We start from the raw sequence: 12165 nt of genomic DNA on the forward strand, positions 1-12165 counted from the left end.
TAACAGATAACCTGCCACATTATTTTTTCAGTCACCTATAGTAACGGTCGTTAACAACGAGTGATCGATTTGTAACTTTTGAAACTTTAGTGAAGAAAACAAAAATTTATTCAAACATCAGTGATCATTTATGTAGTTTAACCCTATAAATAATTTGGATATAACTTTTTTCATTTTACTGTTATATTTTTTATAAGTGCATAGTACATAAATGGTCTTCCGGTTATAGAATGTTGTTTTGTTGAGTTCTCATACTATTAAAAATTATGAAATAGCCCTTCTACTATAGGATATTATTTTGTTGAGTCATTCGACTATTAAAAGTTACGAAATGGTCACCCGACTATTCAATATGTTTTAAACTTGTCATTTTCTATTAAAAATTAACAGTCGTCTAAGTTAGATGTTAACATGCTGATTGAGATATGATGACCTTTTGAGATTTTGAGATTATATTTTATCATATCCCAGTCAATAGGTTAACGTCCAGTTCGGACTGCCTTTAATTTTTTAACAGAAAAAGATGATTTTGGAACATAATGAATAGTCGAGTGATCGTTTTGTAACTTCTAATAGTCGAGGGACTCAATGAAGCAACATCCTATAGTCAATGGATCATTTTGTAACTTTCAATAGTCAAGAGATCCAACAAAACAATATCTATAGTTGAGAGACATTTGTGTTTTTTACCCTTTTTATAAATATCGAAATTAGATTATTATAGTAATGAGTTTAATAAATCTATTTTATTTTATATGATTTATTTTTATAAATTATTTCCATTATTTTCAACACTAATTTATGAAACTATTTTTCCCAATCTTTTACCATCAATATATTCATGTTGCAAATGTCAGATTTGGCCTACAAGTTCTAATAAATATTAATTTACTCCAAAAGTCATGTTTGGTGTACGAGTGTAGCAACATCGCTACAAGCAAAAACAAGAGACGAGCGATGCCTTTGAATGGCGATGGGTTTCTCTTTGTGAAACCAATTGGTCCCTCAAAGCCTAGATATCTACGTTTTGAATTAAAAAAAAAAAAAAATTTAGTAACTTTATTCAGTATGATAGTTATTACAAGTCACTGGACTCCTTTATTTTAATCTACATCGTAATAAAATAAATTTATTTTAATAATTTTTTAAGATACCAGTGACTATAATTGACTGATATTTGCTAAAGAAAACTTAATCTCATGTTTCGTTATAAGGTACTATAAGTATCATGATTTTCATGTATTTTTAACTCGTTGAATGGTCTCGATGATAAAATAATTATATTCTTTTTAAAATACTCGAGTTTGAATAACCGTGTTTATAATTTATATGTGCTATCAACAAACTAAATAAATAAATAAACAAACAAATATTAATTTGTAATTACTCAAATTTATTTTAAAAATAATTTTATGTACTTTTAGTCAATATATATTTTATTTTATGTAATAAATTTAATTATTAATATTATTTACAAACATATAAAAATCTTATTATTGTAATTGTGATTTTATAATGAAAATGATCGATAATTAACTATTTGTTAGAACGGAGAGAGAGAGAAAAAAGTAGAAACTTTTCCAGTTAAGCAAACAAAGACAAGCAAATTGCAACCAATAGATATAATATTTATTGTTGTAGCCAACGAGGAGGGTTTGTGGTCGTATATTTATATAGAAGAAAAACAAGTGGGGAAAGCCTCTCATTTTGCCCCCGTCCGATTTCACTCCTCACAGCTCGTTTCTCCTTTCCCCATCACTGTTTCAATACTCAAAAAGAAATGGCGGAGGAGAAGAAAGCCCAATCTTCTGGGGTTTGGCCAAAGGTCAAACCTTTTGTCAATGGCGGTGCCTCTGGTATGCTTGCTACCTGTGTCATCCAACCCGTCGATATGATCAAGGTTTTTCTTTTCACTCATCCTTTAGTAGATCTGATCTACAAGTATTTCCCTTTGATTTTTTAGGGTTTTTAGATCTGGGATTTGTTTGGGTTTGTGTCCTTTTGGCTAATGGCCTTTTGTTGGTTGGGTGTAGGTGAGAATCCAACTGGGTCAGGGATCGGCTGGAACTGTGACCAGGAACATGCTTAAGGAGGAGGGTGTTCGTGCCTTTTACAAGGTTCTTTTTCTGTAACTCCATTCAAGTTTTGATTTTTTCCCTCCTTGATTTAACTTTTCAGATTTTAGATCTCTTATTGGCTTCTGAGACCTGTGTTATGGATGCTGGATCTTTACTTTTAAAATAGTTTCGAGATTTTATAAATTTTTGTTAATGTTTATATTAAATTATTTGTTGATTTCAGTTCCTGAAATATTGGAACTTAGTGCTGTTTCATTGGATGAGATGTGCTTGTTGATTTTGGTTACTGCTTAATTGTTAATAGCATGCAAGAAAGATGATCTCAGCACAAGCTTTTCATAACTTGAAACTGAAATTTGCTCATTTGTGGGATTGGGAATTCTGATATTTATACGATTGAGTCCTTTGGTTTCTGGAATGAGTAAAAATAAGTGTTTCAAATAATTGCTATTTAATCTGGATCTGTTCTTTAAGAGGCAAAATAATTCTAATTGTTTGTTGACAAGGACTAAATCAGGGAAAACTCTGAAATTATTTCAATGTAAGGCCTTCGACATAGAATAGCTCATACATAGATATAGTGGCTTTATCTTGTTGAATTTGTACTTCAGATTTTCGAAAGCCGAAAAAAAGAACCCGCTTGATGTTCTAATTGGAAATAAGATGTTTCAGTTTTTCTACAAGTTGTTTGTCTCACTTGTAAATTGTTTGACAGGGGCTATCAGCCGGACTTCTCAGGCAAGCTACATACACTACTGCTCGACTGGGATCATTCAAGTGAGTGCCATTGCAATCCTTTCTGTGACTTTGTTATACATTTTGAGATACTTCGTTTTTTTTTGTTAGGATGATTGATATTTTGATTCTGAAGCTTAACCTTGTTAACATTTTCCTTTTTCTCTGCTTATGTATGATGTGGTTTGCTTTTGAGACTAAACTCGGATAATCTATTCAGTTCTGGTTCAGCTTTTGAATTATTTCCATTTTTTTTATAGGATGCTGACAAACAAAGCAATTGAAGCCAATGATGGGAAGCCCTTACCTCTATACCAGAAGGCTTTGTGTGGTCTGACTGCTGGTGCTATTGGGGCCTGTGTTGGCAGTCCAGCTGATTTGGCACTTATCCGTATGCAGGCTGATGCCACTTTGCCAGCTGCTCAGCGCCGAAATTACTCTAATGCATTCCATGCTCTCTATCGTATTGTTGCGGATGAAGGGGTTTTGGCACTTTGGAAAGGTGCAGGCCCTACGGTAGTAAGAGCCATGGCATTGAACATGGGAATGCTTGCCTCATACGATCAAAGTGTTGAGTTTTTCAAGGATAACCTTGGCTTAGGAGAAGCTGCTACTGTGGTTGGTAAGAGTCTTTCTTAGTAGCAACTACCATGGAAATTTAACTATGAAAAATGTCTTTCACAAATCTCTCATATGTTCTAAATTTGTTGCATGAACAATTCGTGTCTTATTCCTCACTGATACTTTGTTGGTATAGTCAAGTAGCAGAATCATTAGAAGTTATTACAAAAGATGTACAGTCTAATGAAGCTATTATGAAGTACTATATAATCATGTGTTTCCCAATTCTTAAGACCATTGGTTGGCATGCATTACTAATTCTAAAACCTATTAGCCGGCGTTTACATCTTTGAGCAAAGATACGTCTCTTTTTCCGTATTGATTAATGTTCCTTTTTTCGTTCTTTGTTGCAGGTGCGAGTACCATTTCGGGTTTCTTTGCCGCAGCTTGCAGTTTGCCGTTCGATTATGTGAAAACACAAATCCAGAAAATGCAACCTGATGCCTCGGGAAAGTATCCATACACTGGCTCTTTAGACTGTGCTATGAAAACCCTCAAAGCTGGAGGACCATTCAAATTTTACACAGGGTTCCCTGTGTATTGCGTTAGAATTGCTCCGCACGTCATGGTAATTACTTTATTCTTCTCCGTATATAGTTTCTCGAGTTCAACCTTGAACATTTAATTATATTCTGGTGACCGGTTGTTGTCTTATGCAGATGACTTGGATATTCCTCAACCAGATTCAGAAGGCTGAGAAGAAAATAGGGTTGTAGAGTGTCCTCGGAGGAGTAACGGTGGAGTAGGTTGATCGCATCGAATAAAAGCGCTCGTTTTTTGGTCGGTTCTCACCAGTTATACAAATTTTGAAGTGGATTTCAAATCATAATCTTCAATGATGTCTTATTTAAATTTCTAGGGTGATTGAAAACAGGAGTTTTAGAATAAGTGTACCTTGAGATATCAAACTAAGTTCAAAGGCATTATATTCACATTTTCCATTCTTCATTCTCTTCAACACGTTCGAGTATTTGTTCTCTGTGTTATTTATTTGAGTAAACTACTCAAATGATCATCATGTGTCATTACTAAACTAATAGTGTAATTGATCTGTCATTATAAAACAAACGACGTACCTGATGTGACTGTTATTGACTATTAAAATGAAGCTCTTTGATGACATCCATAAGGGGTTTCATGAATCGATAATAATCCGAAGTGCCGGTTTTCACATTAATATTCACTAACGAGTCGACATCTTTGCTATCCATTTCTACTGTAACCTGAGCTGCATTTAAACTCCATGTAGTAGACAAACCTATATATATATATATATCCCATAATTCAACTTCCAACACAGAGCATACTCCATTAGTTTTCCAATATCCGAACCACCATTTAGCCATGCTCATATTCGTAGTATGATTCTGAGCTCCATAAATACCTCAGCTTGCATCATCCGACAAATGATGATGAACTCTCTTGCCATTCATCATAATCTTTATGCATCAGTTTAATATATATATATATATATATATATATATCTAATTCATTTGAAATAGTTTCTTATAAATCAAAATAATTATTTGAAATATTTAATATTAAATTATTTACACTATTAAATAAATAAATAATTAAATTAATATGAAAAAAAGGTTTTGCAAGGTAAGATTAATAAGAGTGCAAAAATAGCCTGCATTGAAGAACATATGACTGAAGGAAAGGAAGGGCGCAACATAAGGATGTAAGACATAGAAGAGTATAGAGTAATTTGCGGGAGTTTAGACTGGAAATCAATGCTTTTGCATGTCCGATTTCCTTTGTATAAAAATGGACTTCACAAATGAACTGATCAATAAACAAAGCAAAGCAAAGCAAAGAGAAACAATGGGTGGAGTGATGTTCATGTTTTTGATATGTCTCTCGGCCGTATCGACGACGGTGGTCCGTGGCAAAGATCCGTACCTGTTCTTCACTTGGAACGTCTCCTACGGCACCATTTCTCCCCTCGGTGTACCCCAGCAAGGCATTCTTATCAACGGCGAATTTCCGAGACCGAATATCAACTCGACTACTAACAACGTTGTGATCAGTGTCTTCAACAACCTTGACGAGCCCCTTCTTTTCACATGGTAAACACTAAACACTACAGTTTGGAATTCGGATTCGATTATTTAATGGACTTAAGTTCAATTTTGGAAGTGGGAATAATTTTATTGCAGGCATGGCAGGATGGTGTGCTGGGAACAACTTGTCCTATCCTCCCTGGGACTAATTACACATATCATTTCCAGGTCAAGGACCAAATTGGCTCCTACATGTATTTTCCAGTGACCGGTATGCATAAGGCGGCAGGGGGGTTTGGTGGCCTCCGTATAAACAGTCGTCATCTTATTCCTGTTCCATATGATGATCCCGCAGATGATTTCACTATCATGGCCGGGGATTGGTTCGGCAAAGGACACAAGACCCTCAAGAAAATATTAGATAGTGGTCGCAATCTCGGAAGATGCGACGGAGTCCACATTAATGGGAAAGTCGGAAAAGGAAACGGCAAGGACACTCCTCTCTTCACCATGGAGGCTGGCAAGACTTACAAGTACAGGATTTGCAATGCAGGGCTTAAGACATCTCTTAATATTAGGTTCCAAGGACATAAAATGAAACTAGTTGAGATGGAAGGTGCTCACATAATCCAAAATGAATACGAGTCCCTTGATGTGCATGTTGGACAGTGCTTTGGGACAGTGCTTTGGTGTGCTTGTAACAGCGGACCAAGAACCGATGGATTATTATATTCTGGCGTCTTCCCGGTTCACGAAACGAGAGATTACGGTCACTGGCATCATCCGCTACAAAAATGGCAAGGGGGTGACCTCAGCTAAGGTACCTCCACCACCTCACGGGGGTTGGGCTTGGGCGTTCAACCAATTTCGTACCTTCCGTTGGAACCTTACCGCTAGCGCTGCTAGGCTTAACCCTCAAGGGTCATACAAATATGGTGCCATTAACATCACCCGTACCATCAGGCTAGCTAACACCGCGAATAAAGTAGACGGCAAGCTTAAATATGCTATCAATGGGGCATCCTTTGTCGAACCAACCACTCCGCTGAAACTCGCGGAGTACTATAAAGTTGCAGACAAGGTTTTCAAGTATGACACCATTAAGGATGAACCACCGGAAGAGATCACACAAGTCCGTTTGGAACCGATTGTTCTCAAAATGACATTCAAAAACTTCATCGAGATCATCTTCGAGAACCGCAAAAAAACCATTCAGTCTTGGCATGTGTCTGGCTATTCATTTTTTGCTGTGGCGTAAGTGTAGTATCTACCTAAATATGTTCATACCGGTTTATTCAGACTTTAATACTATGCTTTTGGCACCCCATCACTCGCAGCGTTGAGACAGGGACATGGAGTCCGGAGAAGAGGATGAATTACAACCTTCTCGACGCGGTGAGCCGACAAATGATCCAAGTTTTCCCCCATTCTTGGGCTGCTATCCTTATGACGACCGACAACTGTGGAATGTGGAACATTGGGTCCGAGATATGGGATAGACGTTACCTCGGACAGCAACTATATATAAGTGTCCTTTCCCCAGAAAAATCCATCAGAGACGAGTACAACATGCCAGATTCTGCAAAGGTTTGTGGCGTCGTGGCAAACTCGCCAAGGCCGGAGAAACAGTACAGTTGATAAGGTTGCAACTAATGGTATTTCCATCGGAAGTTCAATTATAATTGTGATCCGGCTTCATAAACAAATATAGGAATCTAAGAAGAGAGGGAGAACAAATTGTGGATCAGTTATTTAAAAAAATTAAGAACTACAAGTTTCGGCAATTTAATTTGAATGTATTCCCATCCTTACAATATGCTGTCGTTAAACTTGTTCTCTTTTTGGGGTTGAAATCTTTCGATATCAATCTAAATTTAAAAGAATCCAAACAAGTCATTTGAATAACTCGAAATAAAATAACCAGAACTTGAAATGGCTCAAAAATATAATGACTTGATCTGAAACTGCCTCGAATCTGAATTTATTAGAATCACAAAACAAACATGAACAAAAAACAAAACTACAATGCAACAGTTTCAAGTTTAATATTAATACATTCAAGCAGTGTTTGATTCTAAAAAAAAAAGCGCACATGAAAAAGGTAAGCATTATTGAGAGGGTAAAATTACAATTTATCCAAAAGCTTATATATATCCATTATTTCCTATGAAACTAAACTTCACAATTTATATCTCCAATATTTCTCTGTTAATCAAACAGATAAAAATCGGATTATTTCCAAGCCTTGAATGAGGGCAGGTGGGATGAAAATAACAGAGCAGAGCACAAGCAACCACAGCACAATTGCATCTCTTATCAAACAACTAATAAAAGGCCGTAAACCAAGCTCGACAGAATCACAATTATTTATTTTACCAATTTCACCGTGTTAAACTGGCAGACATTCACCTTTGAGTTGGATCCACTGTTCGAACATTTGCACCGATCATTCCTTCGATGCGATCCTTTGTTATCTCCACAAAATGACCCACTATTTCGTGGAATTGCTTTAATCCCGACAGTGGGAGAATGATGGAAGACCGGTCAGAACCTGCAACCTGCAATTTTGAACCATCCTATTATCAAGTATCATCCAATATACTCCATGCCTGCACTTTCATCTCATTTCTCGTATATATACACATACATATATATATATATATTATAATATGAAAGGAAAAGAACGAAAGTTGAAGGTGGAGAGTACTTCAGATATCCTCAAGAAATGTCCTCTGTTGTTGCTCCCGAGATCAAAGAAAAACCTCTTCTGATCAACTCTGATAACTTTTGAAACCCCCATGTTACTGATTTCATCTTGTGTTGGCAATTCAACTGATCTATCTACATTCAAATCAGAATCTGAGGTAGGCTGGTTGTGTCCAGATATGAAGCCAGCCCCGACATCATCTGAAAGGCCAACAAGGTGTTCTGAAGGTTCAGAACTTTGCTGCTTCAGAAAATCCATATAAACACAGAAACAATCAGATTGACAGATTAAATGAAACTAAATATGCAATTCATGTATAACAGCATAAAACTGGAAAGGGAGGAGCACAGGAATGTAACACGAAGAGACCTGATTTGGCAATATGAAAAGCCTTGATGCCTCGTTGACATCTGCCAATATGTTCCTGAAGGCTGCCCACCCTTCAACCATGGTACTTCCTGCTGGAACAATAATGGTACTGCGGTTTCTGCTGACAGATGCTTCAGACACCTTCAAAGATACTTTCTTTAGAGAAATAGTTCTATTAAAAGAAGATGGAAAACTCAGAACTTCTGCATTTTCCCATGTTCGAAAAACTCCAAGTTAATGCAAAGAATCAAAAACAAGATACAGTTCTACTTGCAATAAAAGAAATCAAAGGCACTACAAGCTCACAAGCATGGTCAAGTTGTTTTCAATATGTTTGTGCTCGCAAACACAAAATTGTTTTCAATATATTTGTGCTCACAAGCATGCACTTCTGTTTACAGCATTATTTGAAAGAAAAAACACAATAACCACCAGGTTTTACAAAGTTTCAACAAGAATTTATTAGAATGATCTGATTACGCTCAAGTTCAGTTTCTTCTCTCTTTCAAGAGATTTGCTGGATATTTATTTATTTCTCCACTAAATATGAATGTTCAAATTCTGAAATGAAAAACCTCTTGTTCTTCATTGTCCTTTAAGAATTTGTGTTTCATACAAATCCAACATATATCAACGTGCAGATCAACCCCCTAAAATAAGGCCTTCAGAACCCAAAAAGAATTGACTCAAAGGCAAAAACCAGAATTTTACCAACTTATAACCTCAAAAGAACTAGAATCGAAAACCAAAACTGACTAAATACAAACCTAACCCAACCCGTCCAACTGTCTCCTGTAATTATGATATGACTAGCAGAGTTTTGGAAGGAAAAAATTGGAAAATACAAGTCCCAATTTTGAGCAATAATCAACAATCTACAAGTTGATTTGCAAAGTTCAAGCAAGCAAAGTTAGCTTTTCATCCCCCTCCCCCCAAACCAAATCAAGCAGCCAGAATACTGCAAAGGAACTAAAACCAAAACCAGAGAGATAGAGACTAGATATCTGAACCTTCGGCATTGTGATCTCTGAAACAAAGCTATAAATGATAGCAGAAAAGGGTGAGAGAACCAAGCACCAAAGGTCAGGCTTTGGAGATGAGTATCTAATTAGAGAAGCTAATACCATTCTAAGGAAGGAAAATGCTCAGGTCAATATGCTATTTACTTGGAGGAACAGAAAAGAAGCTGATCCAAGGACAGCCACATACACAACGAAGTAAATATAGATCAAAATCTGGTGATTGAAAATAGATTTTAGGAGTCTCAGGAAAGCATTTTTGTTGCCTGGAAATAAAAGCATCAATTGACGCTAGATGACTGGCAGAATCAAACATGACATTTCAGACAAAGAATACTGAATTGGAGGAGCCGGTATCATTCTCATAAAGGAACCCTTTGGAGCAGCAACACACCTTTAAACTGAAGGTATGAAAAAGAAGCTTCATTAGCAAGAAACAAGGTAGATCTCATGCAAAAAGCAGTTAGAATATTCAATGTCTCAAGGAATATTAAAATTAATTCATCTGAGGTCAAAGGTTTTTCACCATAGGACCAATTAGTGAATCCAATGCTATGGCTCCAGCTCAAACACGAAAAATGTTTAAAGAATCTGCTCTGAGAATATTATCGATGTGCATTTGAATTGTTGGGTGCCGATATCCTATAAAACCCGCTTTAAGCAAGTCGCTCTAATCAAGTCAAACTTCCTAATTCACGTCTTCTCATTCTCCAAGTCTAAGACCAAGGCCAGTTATTGTAATGAGTTCTTGTTCATACACCTCCTTTTTTGAGCTAAGAACAGGTTGAATTTAAGGGAAGACACAGACACAGTCGCTCTTCATCAATTACTTGAGAAAAAAGAAACAATAAACGGAAACTTTCGATGACAAAAGACAAGATATATTAGTCACCATGATAAATTACAAGATGGCTAGGGTTCTTGATAGCCGGAATGGTCAATGCTTACAATATCTGATTGAAGACCAATAAGAAAAAAACCTAACATTCGAAGTGATGTACAGCTAAGGCTTAGTTATTTTCTGACATCATAATTCATAGCAAAAAAAAATGTCATTCTACATCATCATCCAATTCACAAAGAGATCCGATCCCCTAAACCAATTTTACTAAAACTCGACATCACATACAGGAAAATAAATTCCAAAAGGATAGAGAGAAATGGAAGTAGTAGAGTGACGATAATACTAATAATAAGGAGAGTACCTTCAAGAAACGACCCCTCCGGTTCTCGCCAATGTCGAAGTAAAAGACTTTACTGTCGAGCTGCAATTCCTTGCTGAAGAGGTCGTGATCGTCGGAGTTGACGTAATAATTGAAGAGATCGAGGAACCAGGAGATGCCGGAGGAAGGTACGATGATGGTTGACCTGGTGGCCGATGTCTTTTCCGAGATTTTCAGATAACGACCGCGTGGGTTCTCCTTGAGATCGAAATAGAACAGCTTGTGTTCTACCTGGAGTGTTTTGCAAAGAAGCTCCACATCGTTTCCTCCTCTTTCTCCTCCGCCTCCTCCTCTGTCTGCTCCGCCGCTGCCGCTGCCGCCACCGCTGCCTCCAGAGTTCCCTTCCATATCACTTTCTTTTTTGGATATTTTACCAAAAACACTCCAACGTGATGAGTGATGAGTAGGCTCCAACGTGGGTGGGACTATCTGGGCAGTTGACGCTACCACCTAACAAAAACTAGCAAATGGGAAAACACAAGGCCTAAAGCCTGCCAATCTAAGATTAATCATTATAATCCCCTCATCAAATACTATTATTTAAAACACACCATTAAAATTAATTAATTCTATTGATCAAATACTCAAATCTTAATTTAATTATAATTATTATGGTTAAAATCTATTATAAGTACATGTATTATATTTAAAAATTTATTTTAATCTCAATGAAAAAAGAATTGTTGTTATTATCAACAATCAGTTAGTCTAGTAGGATGAGACACTATATCACTTAAGCAAGGTTAGAAGTTCGAATCCTGGTGATTGCAAATGGAACAAACTGGGTTGAGAGAGTCGTCATTGTCTTTGTAGTACCCGATCTGAATTAAGCGATCAATAGACCAGATATCGGTGGTTATACAAGAATTTTTGTTATTCCTCAAGGTCTTGGGTTTGAACACTAAGAATATCAGAAGTGTGAGCGTTCAAAGTCAAATAGTTAAGAGTCGTATTTGAATATATATTACATTGTATTTACCTCAAAAATAATATATCGGTCCATGTATTATACTTAAAAGTTCATTTTAATCTCTCTACTATAAAAAAACAACACCTTAGCCCATTTACGTTTGAAAAGTTAACATTTTAGTCCAAAATTTTAAAGTTATAATTAGTTAAATATTTTAGTTTAACACTCTTTAAGTTTCTAATAATTTTGAAACTAAGTAAATTGTTACTTCATAACAAAAGAAGAGTTAATTCATTTAATATACATTTTTAAAATGAGAAATTAAGATTAATATGTCATGGTATTAATAGTTTTTTCTCGGTACACACTGGCGGGATCAATTTATACATTTAATATAAATTTTTTTGAAGAAAAATCTTTATAAATTTAATACCGTAAAATAAATTTCTTTTAAATTTCACATTCTAAAATAAATTTATTGACACCCAAAATATTTT

The 12165-nt window shown here is 36.0% G+C and overlaps 2 protein-coding genes and 1 pseudogene across 4 annotated transcripts; 2 read left to right on the forward strand and 1 right to left on the reverse strand.

Moving 5' to 3' along the window:
- The first annotated feature begins 1564 nt into the window (after positions 1–1564).
- On the forward strand, positions 1565–4363 carry LOC120202616 (mitochondrial dicarboxylate/tricarboxylate transporter DTC-like). Of its 2 annotated transcripts, XM_039203037.1 has the most exons (7): positions 1565–1586; positions 1770–1900; positions 2034–2117; positions 2794–2855; positions 3074–3435; positions 3788–4002; positions 4094–4363. In XM_039203037.1, the coding sequence occupies exons 2-7, from the start codon at positions 1781–1783 to the stop codon at positions 4148–4150; spliced, it is 900 nt and encodes a 299-aa protein (XP_039058968.1). In that variant the 5' UTR covers positions 1565–1586; positions 1770–1780; the 3' UTR covers positions 4151–4363. The 2 variants fall into 2 exon arrangements, with proteins under 2 accessions (XP_039058968.1, XP_039058962.1); XM_039203031.1 differs by lacking the exon at positions 1565–1586 and having other exon boundaries at positions 1709–1900.
- Positions 4364–5261: 898 nt separating this feature from the next.
- LOC120188783 lies at positions 5262–7078 on the forward strand (annotated as a pseudogene).
- Positions 7079–7534: 456 nt separating this feature from the next.
- On the reverse strand, positions 7535–11143 carry LOC120202634 (transcription factor Pur-alpha 1-like). 2 transcript variants are annotated; one of them, XM_039203054.1, is made up of 5 exons: positions 11082–11143; positions 10741–11042; positions 8517–8657; positions 8148–8387; positions 7535–7998 (listed from the first exon to the last, which is right to left on the reverse strand). In XM_039203054.1, the coding sequence occupies exons 1-5, from the start codon at positions 11104–11106 to the stop codon at positions 7846–7848; spliced, it is 861 nt and encodes a 286-aa protein (XP_039058985.1). In that variant the 5' UTR covers positions 11107–11143; the 3' UTR covers positions 7535–7845. The 2 variants fall into 2 exon arrangements, with proteins under 2 accessions (XP_039058985.1, XP_039058975.1); XM_039203044.1 differs by having other exon boundaries at positions 10741–11121.
- Between the last annotated feature and the right edge of the window lie 1022 nt (positions 11144–12165).

This window comes from Hibiscus syriacus, unplaced genomic scaffold, assembly GCF_006381635.1.
Source record: "Hibiscus syriacus cultivar Baekdansim isolate YM2019G1 unplaced genomic scaffold, ASM638163v2 tig00000340_pilon, whole genome shotgun sequence".
Taxonomy (NCBI): Eukaryota; Viridiplantae; Streptophyta; class Magnoliopsida; order Malvales; family Malvaceae; genus Hibiscus; species Hibiscus syriacus.

Excerpts from the sequence above, each read along its gene's own strand:
- LOC120202616 (XM_039203037.1), top strand. The coding sequence starts at position 1,781 with ATGGCGGAGGAGAAGAAAGCCCAATCTTCTGGGGTTTGGCCAAAGGTC. Across the intron at positions 3,436-3,787 it reads AGAAGCTGCTACTGTGGTTG|GTGCGAGTACCATTTCGGGT; the intron begins GTAAGAGTCTTT and ends TCTTTGTTGCAG. Across the intron at positions 4,003-4,093 it reads GAATTGCTCCGCACGTCATG|ATGACTTGGATATTCCTCAA; the intron begins GTAATTACTTTA and ends TGTCTTATGCAG.
- LOC120202634 (XM_039203044.1), bottom strand. The coding sequence starts at position 11,106 with ATGGAAGGGAACTCTGGAGGCAGCGGTGGCGGCAGCGGCAGCGGCGGA. Across the intron at positions 8,658-10,740 it reads GGAGGGGTCGTTTCTTGAAG|GTGTCTGAAGCATCTGTCAG; the intron begins GTACTCTCCTTA and ends GTATCTTTGAAG. Across the intron at positions 8,388-8,516 it reads TTTTCATATTGCCAAATCAG|CAAAGTTCTGAACCTTCAGA; the intron begins GTCTCTTCGTGT and ends TTTCTGAAGCAG.